Source organism: Arachis duranensis, chromosome 3, assembly GCF_000817695.3.
Source record: "Arachis duranensis cultivar V14167 chromosome 3, aradu.V14167.gnm2.J7QH, whole genome shotgun sequence".
NCBI lineage: Eukaryota > Viridiplantae > Streptophyta > Magnoliopsida > Fabales > Fabaceae > Arachis > Arachis duranensis.
Genome location: NC_029774.3, coordinates 18,242,746 through 18,262,615, shown reverse-complemented (window position 1 = coordinate 18,262,615; position 19,870 = coordinate 18,242,746). Strand labels below are relative to the sequence as shown.

General features: G+C 32.0%; 2 protein-coding genes across 2 annotated transcripts; both read right to left on the bottom strand.

Annotated features, from left to right (window-relative positions):
* Window positions 1–11,737: 11,737 nt before the first annotated feature.
* Window positions 11,738–12,676, bottom strand: LOC107477813 (cysteine-rich repeat secretory protein 38). Its single transcript, XM_016097881.3, has one exon. It carries the CDS (start codon window positions 12,674–12,676, stop codon window positions 11,738–11,740), a length of 939 nt encoding a protein of 312 aa, XP_015953367.1.
* Window positions 12,677–17,122: 4,446 nt separating this feature from the next.
* Window positions 17,123–19,669, bottom strand: LOC107477809 (uncharacterized). Its single transcript, XM_016097876.3, has 3 exons — window positions 18,739–19,669; window positions 17,640–18,170; window positions 17,123–17,568 (listed from the first exon to the last, which is right to left on the bottom strand). Exons 1-3 carry the CDS (start codon window positions 19,513–19,515, stop codon window positions 17,458–17,460), a joined length of 1,419 nt encoding a protein of 472 aa, XP_015953362.1. The 5' UTR covers window positions 19,516–19,669; the 3' UTR covers window positions 17,123–17,457.
* Between the last annotated feature and the right edge of the window lie 201 nt (window positions 19,670–19,870).

Below are 19,870 nucleotides of genomic sequence, written 5' to 3'. Positions count from 1 at the left end.
TATAAAAAATGAATTAAAATATAAAAACATAATTTAAATTTAATCTAAAATAACATGGGATAAAAATAAAAAATTCAAACCGGCAAAATATATTTCGGATCGAAGTCAAATTTTAAGTCAGGCCGGATCTTCCATATCCTTAAAAATGAAAATACATGAAATTATTTTTACGGGTTTTGGGACCTAAGCTACAAGAAGTTTTATATTCGACTTGTTTAATGTCTTTTTTTTTTGTCGTTACACTAGCTGCGGATCAATCCCGAGACCTCTAGCCATGCTGACACCAGTAACAAATAGACTAATTAAACCAATAAAAAAAACACAGGCTAATTGTTCATGAAGTTTTTGTTCTCAGTAAGCCATTGGTCCTATATAAATAAGTAAGTGATCCAAAAGCCCAAGCGCTCATATCCAAATCCAAAAATATTAAATTGATGATTCGACCCCAATATTAAAAGATAAAGAGAAAACCAACTTGGGTTGGTCGAGTTGTCAGCTCACTCGTCTGCTTAAGCGATTGTCGGAAGTTCGAATCTCGTCTTATGCATGCAGCAATTCATTGGCCAGCGACAGATCCTTAAATGGAGCTCAGATCCGCGACGGATTACTCCTTAACCTGTCGGGTTGAAAGATACCGTGGGCAACCAAAAAAGAAAAACAAGTACGAATGACCTACATGTAATGTTTTTAATACGACAGAAATTAGGACAAACGATGAAATCGAAAGTATAGTCCATATTTTCATATAATCTCTGCAATTTCTCAATTCTTTGTCAAACCAACAAAGTCGGTAAACAAAAACCAAGGTTAGCTGAAATTCCGTATACTTTGTTAGAGCCTAATTCTAAAGCAACTCCAAGTTTGTATCGAAATTTAACAGGCAAAAACAAATCTAAGACCGGCAAGAAAAAGAAGCGTTTGGCTAAACAGTATGCTATTTTTTTCTTTCTTATTCAAAATGTTAAAAATAAATTTTTTTAATAATTTTTAGTCAAAAATATTTTTTAAAGGGTTTTTATAATATATTTTTAAATACATATTAGTAAGATTAATAAATAAATTAATTTTATTAAGTACATAATAAAATTAGTTACTAAAATTGGTTGAATTTTTTTAATATTGCATGAAGATGAGTATTCTTCGATATTTTCTTACGTGTGAGTTACCCAATGGCAATGCGAGAAAACTTAATGTATCAGAACACTACAAAATGGCATCGCCATGCTGTTCGTGCTTAAAACTTTTTAATAAATTAAAATCAAAACGACAGTGCTGTTTTGTTTAAAAATAATTATTTAAAAGTTTTATATTTATAAAACGGCAATGTCATTTTGTGATCTTTTATTTTTTAAATAAAAAATAAAAAATGGAAGTAACATATTATATATTATACGAATTTTAAAGTTGGAATTAGTTAAAACAGGATTGACGCTGTGCAGTGAAAATAAAATGTCATTAACGTTTTGTGCTGGCCCTAATAAAAAATATTAAATCAACTATAAAAAAGAGTTTTAATGTTATGCTAAGAATATATTATAGAAAAAATAGAAGTGAGCAATACAAAGTTTTTTATTTTTAGATTTTGAGAGAGTTCTTTAATAATTTGCTCTCTATATGCCGAGTAAAAATATTTGTAGATAAATGTATTGAATGTATTAAATAGAAAGTTACATACTTATATTAGTTTAAAAATATATTATAATAGTCAGATTTTGCATGATATATATGAGGGTGTGAATTTTTTATGTGAAAATCTATGTGTTATTATTGTTCCTCTTTCGATCACATATGAAAGATTTAAGAGTGTATTTTCTCAAAGTGTAAATTATCAAGTGTTAAAGAGAGTGACAAATATTTTATACAGAGAACCTATGTTAATATTTAGTGATTTCATTTAATTTCAAATAATACATATGGCTTATGAAACTAGTATGCAAGTGTGTCACTCGATTTTTGGTATATCTCGACAGGGAGTCGAATTGAGCTTGTATCAAGATCTCAATTCAGGAAGCAAATACGACTCCTCTGAAAAAAGTGAGTTCAATCCGAAAATTACTTAGTAATAGTGTCGAAATGACTTGCGTCAAAATTACTAATGAAAAATTTATATGAACAAGGTAAAACAAATAAATGAACAGAGAAAAGTTTTGAATTGATAAACATAAAACTGAATCGTAAAGGAAATAGAATAAGGATAAAATGTAAAGAACCGAAAGAAAAATGAATCCAATACGAACAAAGAAAAATGAATTAAAAGTGATAAAATGTAAAGAACTGAAAGAAAAATGAATCAAATACAAACAAAGAAAAATGAATTAAAAGTTAATTTCTAACACTCACATACACTTGCATTCCATGTTTTTCCATTGCGTTCTGAGACTGGAAACTTTATGAGTTTATGTGATGATCTAGTGTCTTTGATTGAAGTTCCAGAACTCTTCTGAATTTCTACTATTTATAAACCATGAAGATTGACTTACCATAGAGCATGTTGTCCATTATCTTATTTTCTCCTTTTTCTCAGCATGACTTTGCTTTGACCATGAAGAATCTTGACCTCCAAATTTTGATACCAATGCCTTCCTTGGACTTTAAATCCGATGTTTTCTTCAACTTGCTCTTCAAATTTCGCAGCCATGTCCTCCACTTAACTTTAAAGGTCGAGAAGCAAGCTTTGAAGCTCAAGGACAGGCACCAACGATGACGGATTCAGAAAATTTTATCAGTGGGGGCAAAATATATATTGTATAATAATAACTTTTATAATTATACTATGGTATTATAAAATATAATTACTCCTCAAATTATTTAACTAACAAATTAAAATAATAAAATAATAATTTAAAATAATAAATAATTTAAAAGTTCATTATTCTAGGTTTTATATTTTGAAAAGATTGAATAATCTTTTATTCTTAATACAATCAAATGCCTTTCTTTCTATATATGTTACTAAACAATCATTTAAAAATTTATCTCCCATACGGTTGCAAGGCCGACTCTTTATGATGTTCATAGCAGAAAAAGTTCTTTCAACTGATGCAGTTGCTACAGGCAAAACTAAAACTAACTTCAAAAGAAGAAACACTAATGGATAAACAATATTTTTTCGAGTCTCAACCAATTTCTGAGAAAGAACACCAATTCTATTTAAGTTTGAGAATTGATCATCAGAAGGCACATCTAATATGAAGTTCTCAAGTTGACTAACAAATGCCAAAAATTGAGTAGAAGAAAATTCTAATGGATAGAATTGAGCTAACTGGATCAACTTCTCCATATCAAATGCAAGAAATGAGTGTCTTAGATTCAGACAAGCTATACAAAGAAGCAATTCAGTATTCACCTATGTAAAATAATTGTTGAGTTCTTGAAGTTGTCTATCAACTACTTGATAGAATATCTCAACTTGAAAATGATGCAAATTTGAGATCTTTTGAGCTTTGCGTCTTGATCTTTCTTGTGACACAAATATATCATCCATTTTTGGAACAGTAATATTATGTTTCTCACAAAACAATGAGACTTTGTCAAGTAAAAGAGATCAACCATCATCTCTTATAATTTGCGACCGTTGCTTAGACACTTTAACCAATACCATAGCATTTACAATGTCTTGATCATTCATTTGTAATGCTTGAGATAATTCATTAGTAACTCCCAAGATATTTTTCATCAAGTGAAAGTTGAAAATGAATTCAAAGGATTGAATGACATTCAATAAATGGCATGCTTCAACTCTTTGTTCTGAATTATTTCCATCTTCCTCAACATATTCAAGAACATTGACCACGGAAGAAAACAAAAAAATTAATCTAAGTATAATTCCATAGTGTGAACTCCATCTAGTGTCTCCAGCTCTTTTAAAAGCTATTTAATTTCTTGATTCAAACCACGTCTACTAGAAATTTTCTCACTTTATAATGCTTCAATTGTTTTAGTCATCTGACTATCACGAAGCATGTCTCTTTATTTATACGAAACTCCAACAAACATTGCACAAATCGGTTAACAAATTAAAAAGTAAAGCAATTTCAACTTATTTTTTTGCCACCGTTATAAGAGCTAACTGAAGTTGGTGGGCAAAACAATGTACATAGAAAGCATAAGAATTTTATTTCAATATCAAAGTTTTCAAACCATTAAATTCTCCTTGCATATTACTTGCACCATCATATCCTTGGCCACGTACTCTTGATAAACTTAAATTATATATTTTTAATAATGACTCTAATGCTAATTTTAGAGATAAAACATTAGTATTGGAAATATGAACAAGACCAAAAAAATGCTCCCTAACTTGCCCTTCTTTATTCACATATCTTAAACAAACTGACATTTGCTCCTTAACAGAAATGTCACAAGTTTCATCAACCAACTTTTGTCGTTTCACTTGCAGCAGCTCTTACAATATCTTTTTGAATTGAGGGAGCTCTTAGTTTAAGATTCCTACGAGCATTTCTGAAAGCACGATCAATCTTTTCATTATGTTGCGCAAGAAAGTTTAAAAGTTCCAAAAAATTTCCTTAATTAACAGAATTATCTGTCTCATCATTACTACGAAAGACCAATTCTTATCCCAAAAAAAATCTAATACAATCAATTATGGCTGTCAACAAGTGAATTTGATAATTCTTTTTAGCTTGCTCAGATTGTTTTTCAATAGAAGCACTAATGTGTTGTTTTGGCTTCATAAGTGTTTCAAATTTTCTCCAAACTTGATTATGAGCACTATCATGAATCCTAACATGAGTTTGTAATCTCTCCTTTTTTTCCAATTTGAAAAGTCATTGGTTACAAAAGCATCGCCACCTTCAGTCTCAGGTTTCATAAGATAACAACAAAGACAAAAAAAGCATCTTTTGAAGTACTATACTCTAACCAGTTGCCATAATCATCAAACTAATTAGGATTAAATCTTTGAAAAGAAGAACCACAAGCCGTTTGCGAAAAATCACGAGTCCTTGGTTCACAAGGACTTTTTTGTAAATATGCACATGTAACTTTGTCTTTGTCATTCGGATGATAATTTGAAATCTTTGGTCGTTGTCCTAGATCTGCTATGAAACTCTTTACTTCAAATTCTAGAAACCTCCTCTTATTAGAAGAGGTCGATGAATTATTTTGGGATCCAATCCTCTAATGATGAAGTTCTTTCGAAATATTCCTTCATTACTAATAGAATAAAATTATAAACCTAAATTAATTAATTAATAAAATAAATTCACAATTCTACACAAATTGAGAAGTCCAGTATAAAATTATAAATACAAAATTGATCAATTAATAAAATTAATTTTCATCAGGCAACAACTGCAAGCTAGCAACTAATAATATCCCAAATTCGTAATTCAAAATAACTCAATACAAAAAAATAATTAACAAACAAATTAATGAAACTAAAATATCAATTACATTAGAACAAATTCAATCACAAATTCACAATTCCTAAACCAACTATATCAAATTATCAATTATCAAACAATGAAGCAAATGAGCGAAAAATTGTATGAAGCAACTAAGTGAACTAACTATATGAACTATGTGCTAACTATTGATTATTATTCGGTCACATAAAAATATAATACTCCAACAGAACTTGAATCTCAATGAAGATAATGATTTGGTTAGTTGCTCATAATTTCTTGTTTCTACTTAACAAGAAAACCAACACAATACCACCTAAGACCTAACCAATGCCATGTTACACAAACCATTCCTTTATTCTGAATCCCCATTCGGCCATTCCTCACCCCCAAAAGCTTATTTATTTATAATGTACATATGCTATAATTAATTGGTTACAAATTTACAGGGTAGACTTGAGAATTATTTGGTATTTATCACTCTTGATAGGTTGATTTGGATTCCCAATTATGGACCAAGAGGCAAGAGTCCAAGACTGAACTCCAAGAGGACGACCGAGTAGCGGTGCGGCACCAGCGGCAATAGAGAAGAGGATTGTAGAATAAAAAAAGAAGAATCAAAAGTCCAGAAGAGATTGATGTTTGTTGAAGAAGAAGGCAGAACCGCAGAACCAAACGCAGAACTACCGAGTGCTAAAGGAAAGAAGGCAAAAGAGGAACGCAGCAGCAGAACCACACAAATCATAAGTAGTGACGCAGAAGAAGGTAGAACCTGAGAACCACCAGACGCGGTGTGGTGAAGATGCAAGGAGAAACCAACGGTGAACGGAGCCACGCGGGAGAATCACAGCGATACAAGGAGTAACCGACAGATTGACGGAGCCACACGGGAGAAATGTTGAACAGGGCAGCGAGTCAATGACGTTAGTGGCTGGGAGCTATTGATACTGCCAAACTGGCAGAGACGGAGATGCAGAGACGCGAAGTGGCGGGCTGACAGCAGTAATTGTGGAGTCTAGAGGTTGGAGGGTGGAGGCTAGAGTAGTTAGGGATTTTGGGAGAAAAGGAGAGGTAGAACAGTTAGGGATTTGGGGCTTTGGGCTGCGGGAAAAATTAATTATAGAGTGGGGACAATTATGGTATTTCACTAAGAACTACTCCTTATTTTTTGAAATTTCACTGGGGCAGTTGCCCCCACTGGCTTATGAATAAATTCGTCCCTGACCAAATTACCTTTCGACTTCGACGTACTTTGTACCATCTTCCACTTTAGTTTGTCTGTTTTCTCTTCTTGTAGTCGAAACTATTGCTTCCGTAGTCGAAACCATTTGCAGTCGAAATGCCCTTATGTCGAGAAAAACTTATTTTCTGTACCAACATCAAAGAATGCTTTCGACCTACCATCAAACTAGAGAACAAACCTCACTTGTCGAGTTACATGTTGAGTTCGAGGAAATTCAAGATGATGATTTTTCAAAACTCAACATAGACTAGATGGGTTATAATACTGAACTCGATGAAGAGTTTGAAGATAATTATGAAATTGTTGGTCCAATTAAAGATGTGGAAGAAGATGAAATATCGATTGAGGCTGATGTGACAGATGTTGTTAATGCACTAGCGGATCAACATCCATTTAGAGAGCCACTGTTTATGCACACTTTGAATCTTAATGCTATTATTATTATTATTATTATTATTATTATTATTATTATTATTATTATTATTAACAATAGAATAATATTTGGATTTCTTTTGTTTTATTATTGGTGTAGCCACATTGTTGTCGCAGACGTACGGTGAATTTGTCGTCAAAATGGAGTTTAATACTAGAGACGCTGTGATTGTGGCAGTTAAAAAGTATACCATTCGGAGAGGCATCGATTATAGGGTGTATGAATCAAAATCGGCGACATTTTATGCTAAATACATACAATACGGAACAAGTTGTGGTTGACTTATCAGAGTTTGTCTTATAAAAAGGCAGTATTGTTGGATGATAAGGAGATATAACGGTAGTCACACATGCACCAGATCTACCATCTCCCAATATCATGCCGAGCTAGACTCTAGTACAATTGCAGAAGCGATAAAGCCATTGGTTGAAACTGATCCGTCCTTAAATTAAAGGTAAAATCTGTCATTACTGAAGTGCAGTCGAAATTCAACTACACGATAAGTTATCGCAAAACATGGTTGGCCAAGCAAAGGCAATTGAGAAAATATTTGGTGGCTGGACAGTTTCTTATGAAGCTTTGCCCGCATGGTTTGAAGCAATGGTTGCCAAAAAAAAAAATTAGCAGCTATTAAGTACGAAATTGCATATGGCTACCAAGGGAATGAGTTAGTTGAAGATCTTCGGATACTGACGTGAGTCTTCTGGGCTTTCTATCCTTGTATTAAAGCATTCCGAAGTTGCAAGCAGCTGGTCTAGATTGATGGCAAATATTTGTATGGAAAGTATAAAAAGGACTCTTTTAGTTGCAGCATCACAAGATGACGACGGGAATATTGTGCTTCTTGACGGCATTGGTCCTATTGACGACATCTGTATCTAAGTCCACACAAGGAGCAATGCCAGAGGATCGTTCATGTCCTTGCAATCATACCTCGATACCCAACATAAGGATCAATACATGTGTGCAAGGCAAGCTAAACCCCAACTAAACTTATAAATCTGAGAAAATTCATGAAGCAACGGTAAATACTTCCAATGCACAATGATTCCAGACTTGTCACTAAACAATGTCATCCCAAATAGGCACATTATGTAACATTTCACATAAATTTTTCTACTTGCTCGATTAGTCAAATGTTGGCACCGCTTTAGCGTTGCCAGTTTGATTCCATTTCCTCTATGGTCGTTCGGGCCAGTTGTGCTGTGGTCAGTTGATTCAGTCACTAGCAAGCCGTGAGTTCGAAATTCGAAAATCATGTCGATATCTTCTAAGGTAATCGTGTACTCGCCGTGTGAAAGATGGAACATGTGCGTCTCAAGACGCCACATTTCAACCAATATGTCTATAGTCAGATTGTGAGACATGATCTTCCCAATCTGAGATATATAATAGAAACCCTCTCTTTGAGTTGTTTTTCCACCAGAACATCATATGAATCTATTTAGTGTAAGTGTCTTGTGTGTAAATTTCTTGAACCCTGAAAATAAAAGTAATAATTAACGATCAATAATTAGAACTTGTCAATAATTACTATTACCAAATTAATACTAAGTTTAGTAACAAATATAACTAATAATTACTAAATTACTATAGATCCAAATATTAATTTATAATTACCAACTGAATTATTAATTATTAACAACTACAGTAAACACAAATATTATTTACATATACAAAATGTTAAAAATATTATGAGATATGTTCGTCAGGGCGTCTGATATTATATTTTTCCATCTTTGTCTTTAATTTTACAATAAAAAAAAACATACGAATTGTTAATGATAATCATATCCTATTTACTGGTGATTAATCTTTTACAATCATTATTTAAAAACATATACTGTAAATTAATAATAAATAATTAAAATATTAATAAAAATTTTGTTTTATTGTTAAATATTTTAAATAAACAATAATCTATTAAAAATAATCCTAAACATTAATATTAATAATTCTAATTTTTTATTTTTAGAAACAAAACTAAAATTACTAAAAACATATGCCGACAATTATTAACATTAATTCTATTTTTAATAAATAATTAGGATACTACAACAAATTCGGTTTTATTATTAAATATTTAATATAAACGATAATTTATTAAAAATATACCGTAAGTATTAATATTAATAATTATTTTTTAAACACATTCAAAATAAAACTTAAATTAGTAAGAATATATGCTAACAATTAATAATATTAATGATTTTTTTAATAAATAAATGAAATATTAAAAAAATCCAATTTTATTATTAAATACCAATAATTCTGTTTTTCTTTTATTAAAAAATATATGCTAAGAATTAATCATATCAATTCTGTTATTTAAATAAATAATTAAAATACTAAAAAAATATTCAGTTTTATTATTACATATTTCAAACAAAACTAATCATTAATGATAATCAAGGCTAATATATTTTGATAAAATTTTCAAACCTAAACCACTAAGAAACATATACTAACAACTATTTTTTAAATAAATAAATCTGTTGTTAAAAAAATATTTTAAATAAAATTAAAATTACTAAAATATATACTAATAATTAATTAGTAATATATTCTATTAACAATTAACTAAGACTAACACTAGTACCACTACTACAACTACAAGAACAAAATTTTATTTTTTTAATTGCTTCTAATAAACTAATAAGTATTTTACTTATTTAGTATTAATCAATAATAAAATAATATTAAAAAAATTATAAGTTTCTTTATGTTGTTTTCAGCTTATAACAAATTAATAATAACAATAACTATTAACCCCAACAAATAAAGTAACTACATCTTATCTTGGTCATAGGAAGGTAGAATAGAAAGCTTCTTTTGTTCTCCCAACAACAACGTTTTTTTTCAACGGTGGGGTGAGAGGCAAAACTTTTAGAAGTGGCTTGTTGTTGTTGCTGAAGAGTTGAAAGGGATCGAAGAAGAAGAAATGAGGATGAGATTGTTTCTGTTGGCTAGGTTAAGCAAAGGATCGGAGAAGAGAAAGGTAAACCACGTGTCGTTCATGCAGAATAAAATGTTACTGAAGTTTTGCTCAAAACGTCGCCAATGTTTTACAATTAATGGTGGTGCCGTTTCCTGCGTGTCAGATGCTGCTCCCACAACGGCGTTAAACGCACCAGTGGACTCATTTTTTAGCCAATCTCATCTAATGGATCAATATTTTAAAAAAAATTATTAAAATTAATCAATATAAAATATATATTAAAATAAAAAATATATATTAAAAATAAGTTAAATTATACATATATTTATATATAAATATATTTAACTGATTTGATAGTTAATATTTTGTGTGCACATAGTATTTTGATAAATAAATAAATAAACTTATGAGTTAAACAAATGGTCTCTGTTGCATAGTGCTAGCAAACTATGCCTTAAAGGTCTCTTGTGCATTGAGCTGATCGATGGAATTTTTTAAGCTTCACTAAATTTCAGATCTCCAGTATCATCAAAACGTGCTTGTTACAAAAAGTGGATTTTAAGATGATGGTTAAATGGTTAATCAGCATGATAGATTGTGGTTGTACCTTGTAATGCATATTGTACGTTGCCTCTCTTCAACCATGAAAAAGAAAAGAAAAGAAAAATGCATTACGCTCATAACTCAACTCTAATACTTCTTCAGTGTGAAGATGAGTAGTGGGGAAAATGTACCAATGAACGAATAAGGATAGATAAACTGAGCATTACTCGTAATTTTTTAATAGGAGTATTCGAGTGCGGTTTGGATTGGTTTTGAGTAAAAAATTAAACCTATTTAAATACTAATTTTACTTGCAGGCGATTTGGATTGGATGATTTTTTTTTTAAAAAAATCCGATCTAATTCGATCCAATTTCAAATAGTTTGAATTGGTTTGAATTTACGATTTTATAAATTGAAAAAATTAAATATATATAACAAGTCTCAATAATATTTTAAAAAATCAACAATAATATAACAATAGAAATAAAATTATAAGTATGTTAAAATAAATAAATAAATAACATTTTGAATATAAAATATTTATTAAATAATAATAATAATACATGAATAATATTAAAATATATAACAAATTGAAAATATAATAATAAAATAATAATATTATAGTACATTGTGCGATTTGAATTAGATTAAATTGGTTATGTAAGATAGATTCCAAATCTGATCTGATACAGAAATTTATAAAAAATAGAATTCAATCAAATCCAAATTAATATAATTTTAATCTATTTTCGATTTGAATTAAATTAGATGAACAGTTTAATTTTAATCGGTTTGAATTTGAACCCACCTAATCTCCATGCATCTTGACATATATATGATTGCAACTTCCAAGAAAATGTACCAAAGCCTGATTGATTCCTCTTTCATTCCAACTTCTTTGTTTATTTTGTTTCTGTATGCGTACTTTCTTTCAACAAATGAGAAATTATCTTTGAAAGAGAAAAATATGCTCGAATAATGGTGGGTAATGGGAAATGATTTATTATCATGATAATCTAATGCAACCACAAAAAAAAAAGAATATATTCATAAAAATACTTGCAATAAAGAAGAAATTATCATTACATGCATGTTTAGTATAGTATTCAAACATTACAAAATAATTTATAAAAACGGGTTCCTTTTAATCTAACTGCAGCTATTTTCTTATCAGAAATAATCTTATTTGAATATTTAAATCTGACCTTACTCTTACCATACCATAGTTATAACAAATAGCAGAACACTTGAAGAAGACAATCCAATAAGTGTGGAACCTTCAAAGGCTTTATCGGAAGAAGAAGTTGGTGCAGGATTAGGAGAAACAGCATCATGTGGAACACTGGAAGGAGGAAGAGGAATAGGACTTGGAATAGGGTAGTGACTATGATCATTAAGAAATGGATAAAGTTCATATCTTACTCTACAACTCTCACTATAAACTCTAACTCCCTCTCTCTCTTTACCACACTGTGGAAGTTCAACATATGAAACTGATTCATTGAGACACTTCATGCAATCAACGGTGGACAGGTCCCTACTACACTGTGCCAAACCATATAATGTGTGAAACTCATCAAGTTCCGACATTCCCGAAGCATACATTTTTGTTTGCAACCCAGCTTCCTCACAAAGTTGGGTGAGAAACTCTTGAACTCTTTGGCCAAACACAGCATTCTTCGTCATGGCTTTACTGGAGGATGCTGTCCTCCAGCAGAACCATGATGAAGAAGTGTTTGTCGTGATTTGACCAAAGAAGTCTTCGTTTGAGTACCTTATGGTACAATTCTCGCGGAAGATGGTGGCGGCTTTGTTGTTGGGACAGGATGTGAGCATGTCGCCGGAAGCCCGGACGACACAGTTCCAGCAATCACGAAAGGAGAGGTCGCCCCGGCAGAAGGCGAGGCCGTGTATTCGGCTTTGGCCTTGGCCTTTAGAGGCCATGGCAAAGCCATTGGTTGGAGCTTCAGCTGTGAGGTAAATTAGAAGCTGTCTTAGGTTTTTGTCATAAGGGTCATTGGTGGTGTAGTTTTCAGAATCTAAACACAAATGTGTAAGGTCTTCTTCACCGGAGAATGAAACTGTGTGGTGGTTCAAGAGGCTTATTAAGGTTAAGAAAAGGAGTAGTGGGAAGAATTTGCACAAAGGCATTGTTTGCCTCTCTATCTATGTTTCTGGCTTTTCCTTAGCTTTTCAATTTGTATTGAATTTTGCAAAGCAGTGCATTGCAAATATATAGGCAAAGTTGGTTGGTTTTACTTTTACTTTCACTCTAATTCTTTTTTCTTGATACAGCACATGTATTTTTAGTTTGGGATACTTCTGTAAAAACGCATAAAATATTTTTTTTTTAATATTTGTGTGTCATATTATTATTAGATTTATTAATAAATCGATTATTTTTAAATTTTTTAATTAATCAAAATAAAATCGATTTTTTTATAACAATAATAAACTTAATTGTTATCAGATTCAATTAAACCAATCAATTTACATGACTCGTATTGGATCATAATTTTTTTTTTTGGTTTTTTCACTTCACAAACGACATCATTTTACAATTCTAATTGTATTTTTAAATTATTAGGAATTTAAATGTCCGTAAAACAAAAATTTAGAGATATATTTGTATAAAAAAAAATTTGAATATAAATAGGTTCAAATTGTATAAATCGATCGGATCAAATCGGATCTAATAATTATAATGCGAATATTAGATTTATTATTATTGCTATAATAAACCAATTTTATTCTAATTTATTAAAATATAACTTATTAATCAGTTTAATAAAAATAACCAATAATAACATGACATATATAAACGTCTTTAAAAAAAAGACACTTTTAATGTCTTTATTAAAGTGGTCTCCTTTTATTTTTGGTGTATACTTATTTTTAGCCTTTTGATAAGAATATCAATAAAAAGGAAATGTAACTTGTGCATGCAAATATGCCGCTACAGATTAGCAAGAAAGAAATATAATATATAAATTATTATTATTGTTGTTGATGTTGTTGTTATTGCAATTTTATTTTTAATATTTTATCATATAAATAAAATATTTTAGCTTGTTATAAATATATTTAATGTAAATTTTTTTATATATTTTATGATTATTAATGTAATAAATTGATTTATTATAAATGTTACACACAACTTAAAAGCCAATGCTAATGAGTTATAGTTTAAATAATATAGTCTCTTTTATATTCACTTAAGAGGTCACGGATTTGAGTTTTTCTATCTTTAGTAAAAAAAAAAATTTAAAAGCCAATAAATTATAACTGAAATGACATAATCTCGTCATACTCACATGAGTTCGCGGATTTGAGTCTTCTTATCTTTAGTAAAAAAAAATAACTTAAAATATAAAGCTTATAAAAGGAAAAAATATATTTTTATAAATAAAAAGAGAAAAGAGTATCATTTAGACGATATCTCATAAGAGAGAGAAGTGTCATTCTTCAAGAAATAATTACTTGTCTTGATAGTGAGTTGGATCTTCTAAAATGATGCAAAAGATACATTCAAAGTATATACGACTTTTGTCAACATTTGCATAGCTATATCATTGTAAGTTATTTTGGTCTTCATTTTCCTACCTTAATTACGAAGAGCAAGATGATTTAAGAAGAAATCAATTATTCAGCCGGCAATACACTGAAATCGTTGACAAAATTTTCTTTGGTTTTTCTTATCGCTTTTTGTATTGTCAGGGTAACAAAAAGAAATCTTGCAGTTATATATCTAATATTCTAATTCTATTTTATTTTCATGGAGTTAGAATCTCCACAACTTAAAAAAAAAACCTCAACAGTTAGTAAAATTTATTATTTTCTATTTGTATTTTAGTCATTAGTTCTATTTTTTATTTTAATAATTTAATAATATATTTTTAGCTCACACTTTTAAATATTAGTAACTAATTATTAACCAAAAATAATAAATTTTATTAACCTTCCAACATTTTTTAAAGAAAAATCATCTCCTCAATTATATGACCTTTTGCATCTTATCATATAATTATTGATAAGAACCGGCACTTTGTTATATGCAACAGTCACTAATAATCTTGCCATGCATAAAAAGGCTTCTTTAAAGAGAATGTCTTTGCCCCTTAATCATATAACTAGCCACTATCAATTCTTCAAGTTCAAAGAGGGACACTACTTTTTATTCCTCATGTGAAGTGTGAATGCTACACAAATCAGTTTCAAGTTCCTCATGCCTCCTGTCACTATTTGTGCTATAATGATCCAACTGTGCGTTTGTTAGGCAGTTCTTATTTCTTGGAATATTTTTAAAATTATGTAATTTAAAGAAGGAGAATTCTCTCGTGCCTTTAAAATTTATGTCGAAATTTCTTAAAGATGACTAATCTACAGTATTGGGGTATACGTTTTGAGGTGGGATCTATTTCTTTATATTTGAGTTAGATAAGTGAATAATAACCACTGTAAAAAATACCTTAAAAGAAATTGAAATAAGTCATGCCATAAATAAAAATTTCCAATTTTAAATTTCTTGTAAGAATTGGGATTGTAAGATTCATGTTCATGACATGCATGTCATAGTAGGAAGTATCAGCCTTTGGCCCTTTCACTTACCTGTGCTGACCCTAGTAACATTCAAATAGAGCAAGGACTTACAAACATGAAATATCATCAGTTGCTTTGCCAACTAGCAATCATTGAATGCCAGAGGTTGTTGGATATAAATTTAGGTGACTATTTACATAAAAAAAAGTTTAAGTAGTCTTTTTATTTAAAGTTTATTAGATGATTTGATATATTAACATAACGCGTATTTTCAAATCGAGAAATGACTAAATCAGTACTCGAAAAATTCAAACGCTGATATTTTGGTACCTTACTATTGTTATTAACAAAATGGTCCTTAAAAGATTTTAAAATTTGCCAAGCGTATCCACGAGTTCACCGGAGCACATTTCCGGCAAGCACAGTGCTGATATGGCCACTGCGTTTTGATGACATGGCAAATACCCCCATCCCAAACCCAAATTCTTCTCCTTCTCCTTCCCTCTCCCCAACGCACTCCCCCTTTCCCCTTCCTGAATGCATTCTCCCCCCTCCCAAACCCTAATCCTTCCCTCCCCCTCTCTAACCTTAATTCCCCATCTCCAACGCACTTCCCCCTTCCTCAGTCCAAAATCCCCCTTTCTGAACCCTAATCCCCTTCCCTTGCCTCTTTGAATTCTAATCCCTTTCCCAACACAGTGTCTCACACTCTCAACTCACTCTTCCCCAAAATGGCAGTAGAGCTCAACCTTCTCAGTTGTACAGAGCCAGTGTCATCGACACCGCACTGTCGCCATCTCGTCGTCGGGTCTTCTGCGTCCGCCAGTGTCTCCTTCGTAGCATTGTGTTGTCTGCACGCCTTCACCGCTGTCACCTTCACTACTTGTATCTACTTGCTGCTAGCTCCCAGTCGTAGCCATGCCTCCTCTATCTGGGTTCCATCTTGGCTCTATCGTATCCTGCCCCCTCTGTGTCTGGTGTTCGTCTTCTATTCTTTCTTTGGTGGTGTCTGTATTAAGTTTTATTTTATTTTATTTTATTTTGATTATTGTATATGAATTTGTTTGTTTTTTCTGAGTTTTATTGTGATTAATCTTTTTGAATGATAATTTAACCTAAAAATTTGGGACAATTCATGATTTGGGGCAACTTTGTTGATGTTGAGGTTGTTGTTGCTATAAATGGTGGTGTTGAGGGAGGGAGAAAGAAGTGTGCGTTGAGGAAGGGGGAGTGGTGGAGAGAGAGAGTGGTGGAGGTTGTTGTTGTTGTTGATGTTAAAGTTGTTGTTGCTGTGAATGGTGGTGTTGAGGGAGGAAGGGAAAATATATGTTGGGGAGGGGCTTGTGATGCGGCGGGGACTGCGATTAGGGAGAAGTGTGCGTTGGGGATAGGGGCTGCGACAGGGAGAGAGAGGGAAGGGGAAGGAGTGTGCGTTGGGGAGGAAACTTTTAGGGTAGTTTGCCAAGTCATCAAAACACGGTGGCCACATCAGCACTGTGCTTGCCGGAAATGTGCTCCGGTGCACTCGTAGGTACGCTTGTCAAATTTTAAAACCTTTTAAGGACCATTTTGTCAACAACAATAGTGAGATACTAAAATGTCAGCGTTTGAATCTTTCGGGTACTGATTTGGTCATTACCTCTTTCAAAGATGAAACTTTGTGTATAGAAAGGGGACAATGACCCCCTAACTTATAATTTTTGTATAGAAAATTCATTATCTTACGATTTAAATTTTCGCTAGTTTTTTTTTCCCTCTCAACTTAGAATTTCATATTGGTCCCTCCAATTTAAAGCTCTAACTTCCTATGTATTTTTCATATTAATTATCATCTTACATGAAGACTATTCTAACCATCTTAGAATTGAAAATATTTGCTACTTCATAAAAAATCACAATGTCACTCTCTAGCTTTTCCGAACCTCTTCCTATATGCTTGTTCTGTTGAATAGTATTAATGTAATTTTGTTGCAAGTTTAAGCATAGTTAATAACAAGAACAAGCAGAAAGTGAAAGCAGGGCCACACAGATTTTGAAGTACAACAAACTTTATAGGTAAATCTCTATCCTATTGAGTTGTAACCTTAGAGAATATTAAGAGTAAAATTAAAATATTCTCATCAATTACAAAAATGTTTTACAGCCGACCAACTTCTTGCAAGAAATGTCATAATGTGTCCATGGATATGGTCCAGAAGCAAATTTTGATTCTGCAAGAATTACGGATGGCAAAGCAAAACTACCTAAATTTTTAACTCTCAGTTATCTCTAAATAATAGTAGTAGTATATCTACACATATATCATAATAGAATTACAGAAATCACATCGAGCTTTCTTCCATATTTGTTGTATTAGTGTGTGAGTTATGTCTGTGTCTCTATATATATATTTATCAGTGCATATAAATCAATTCTTCATCTTTGCATTCTCTGACTTCAATTTCCATCTGGTCACCACCACTTGATGGCAATACATCACAGCAGTGCCTCCTTGGAGCCTTCAACTGAAATACAAAACAGAATTTAATCAAGACTCTGTTTCAAATTTCAATACACGATTCGATATCTTTGTTACCTGTTTGATGCCAAGATCAAGCTTATCGGAGACCACTTTGATCCATTCCAACCTCATCAGTGACGATGCGTCGCTCGAGCAATTTCTGAAAGATCTCTTGTAACTGCTTATGATGCCATCTTTTCCGGAAGAAACACTATCAAGAAAGAAAATGGTTGGCCTTTTACATGGATCATGGTGAGGCTCTACAGTGTTGAAAGTAAATGACTTGGCCAACAAGTTTCCCTTTCTCCACTGCTTGAATGTTTCTTGAACCTTGATAACTTCTCTCAATGGCATATGGTTAGGGAAAACCTGAACTGTGTAGCCCCAAGACATGGAAATCGTCCACGAAAACCTGCTGTTATAGCAGACTGTTTGTTGCAGCATCCTCTGAGAATCAACATTCACTGCTCCAAAGAAATGTCTCAAAGCTTGTGTAGTTGTCATGTTTGGAAAGATTGGATCAGTGTATTCTGGATGATGCAAGGACAACAATGGAGACACTGGATGTGCAGCCAATAAGCCAAAGGTATTTCCGCGCAAATCCACCTTATCCAATTTCAGATATTATCAAGACCAAGAAATCGCATAACAACAACAGTAACAAAATCTTATCCTACTAAATAGTCGAGTTAATGAATCATTCAATTAAGGCCTCAACATTTTAAATTAAGTGAAAACTCAGATACTAAATTATCATCTAACAATTTTTTACTATCAACTTCGTGGACGCGAGTTTTCACCTCAAAACTATGACAAACCAAGGACCCAGTAACAAATAACAAAACTTTTTCCACTTCAGCGAATTCTCTTCTCAAATCAAACATGCAAATTTTTCCTTTTTTTTTGTTTTTATTTTCCTTCTAGCAATGAGTAATTTAAAGATTAAGAGCATTATATGTTGCATTTAAATAGTGTCTCTTATAACATAGAAAAACAAGTTAGTGGATACAAATACTCATTGGAGATAGAGGTGTCGGAGACAAATTTTCTGAATTTTTTATACTTCCTAGGGAAACAGAAAACATCCAAAGACTGCCTTATATCAAGAAAATTATCTGCATTTTGATGCTAGATTTAAGAACTGAATAAATAATTAATATGAAGTATTTGTTACCTGGTGAAAACCTGGTTCATGTGTTAATCCAACACCAAGTTCAGCTAAGCAAGAATACACCCTGCCATCACTACCATAGAGAAAATGGTACCTTTGAATACAAGAATCAAAAACCTTGGCTAAAACCTTTGCAAGGGAAGAACTGATAGCAAAACCAGCGCCGCCAAAAGCCATTCCAAAACCAAACAACCTATTCTGCTCATAAACCTCAGAGTGCGAACCAACATAGTACCATAGCTCATGATCATACTTGGAAAGTGTCTTCACCACATTCTCCGGGAAGAAGACGGTGTCGTCGTCTCCGAACACATACCACCTCACGTTTGAATGGTTCAAGGCCACTGTTTCGGCAACTACACGTGCCACACGTATGGCTGACCTCAGGCCACCGTGGCACGTGTAGCGAAACCCGGAAGTGTCTTGGGAGACACAGAGAGGAGGGAGGGAATTCTTATCATCCCTACCTTGCTTCTCTTCATCTGGTAGTGTATCCAAGAACACACAACCCTTCATTGAATTGTTTGGTTTCCACCACAATTTAACAAACTCTTTTCTCTTAGGCCATGATCCTTTGCTTGATGCAATCCCAAACACAACATGATCAAGAGTTGTTTGTGTTGGTGTTGACACGTATTTTGATGAAGAATGAAATTGTACTAGCTTTGATGTTCCCAAGAACAACACTGATACAAGAACATATATGCCACAAAATGAAGTAGTGACTAGAATGAAATTAATCAGAGACTGAACCTTGGTAGGTTTGTGAAAAAACTGCATCTTTAACAAAAACAAAATTTGCAACACCCTGTCATGAAACAAGGCTAATGTGTGTCAATTTGTGAGAGTAAAGGTTTTTTGGTGACTCCAAAGGTTTGAAGACAAAGATGGAAGCTAAATATATATATAATTACAAAAGAAATCAAAGTGAAAATAACCGCAATTCACGGCTAAATAAGTTGTGGGGGGGTTTTGAAATTACAGTTTGAGGCAATGTATACCAAAAATCGGTCGTGTTTAAATACGAAATATATATTGAAAATAAATTAAAATATATATATAGGTATATATAAATACATAATAATTATTTTGATGATTGATTTTTGGTATGTAAATATTATTTTTGGGTAACAAA

Bases quoted from the DNA above. Each gene is read 5' to 3' on its own strand.
- LOC107477813 (XM_016097881.3), bottom strand. From the start codon at position 12,676: ATGCCTTTGTGCAAATTCTTCCCACTACTCCTTTTCTTAACCTTAATA.
- LOC107477809 (XM_016097876.3), bottom strand. From the start codon at position 19,515: ATGCAGTTTTTTCACAAACCTACCAAGGTTCAGTCTCTGATTAATTTC. The intron at 18,171-18,738 runs GTAACAAATACT...AAATTGGATAAG, and splicing joins ATGAACCAGGTTTTCACCAG to GTGGATTTGCGCGGAAATAC. The intron at 17,569-17,639 runs GTAACAAAGATA...TTTGTATTTCAG, and splicing joins TTGATCTTGGCATCAAACAG to TTGAAGGCTCCAAGGAGGCA.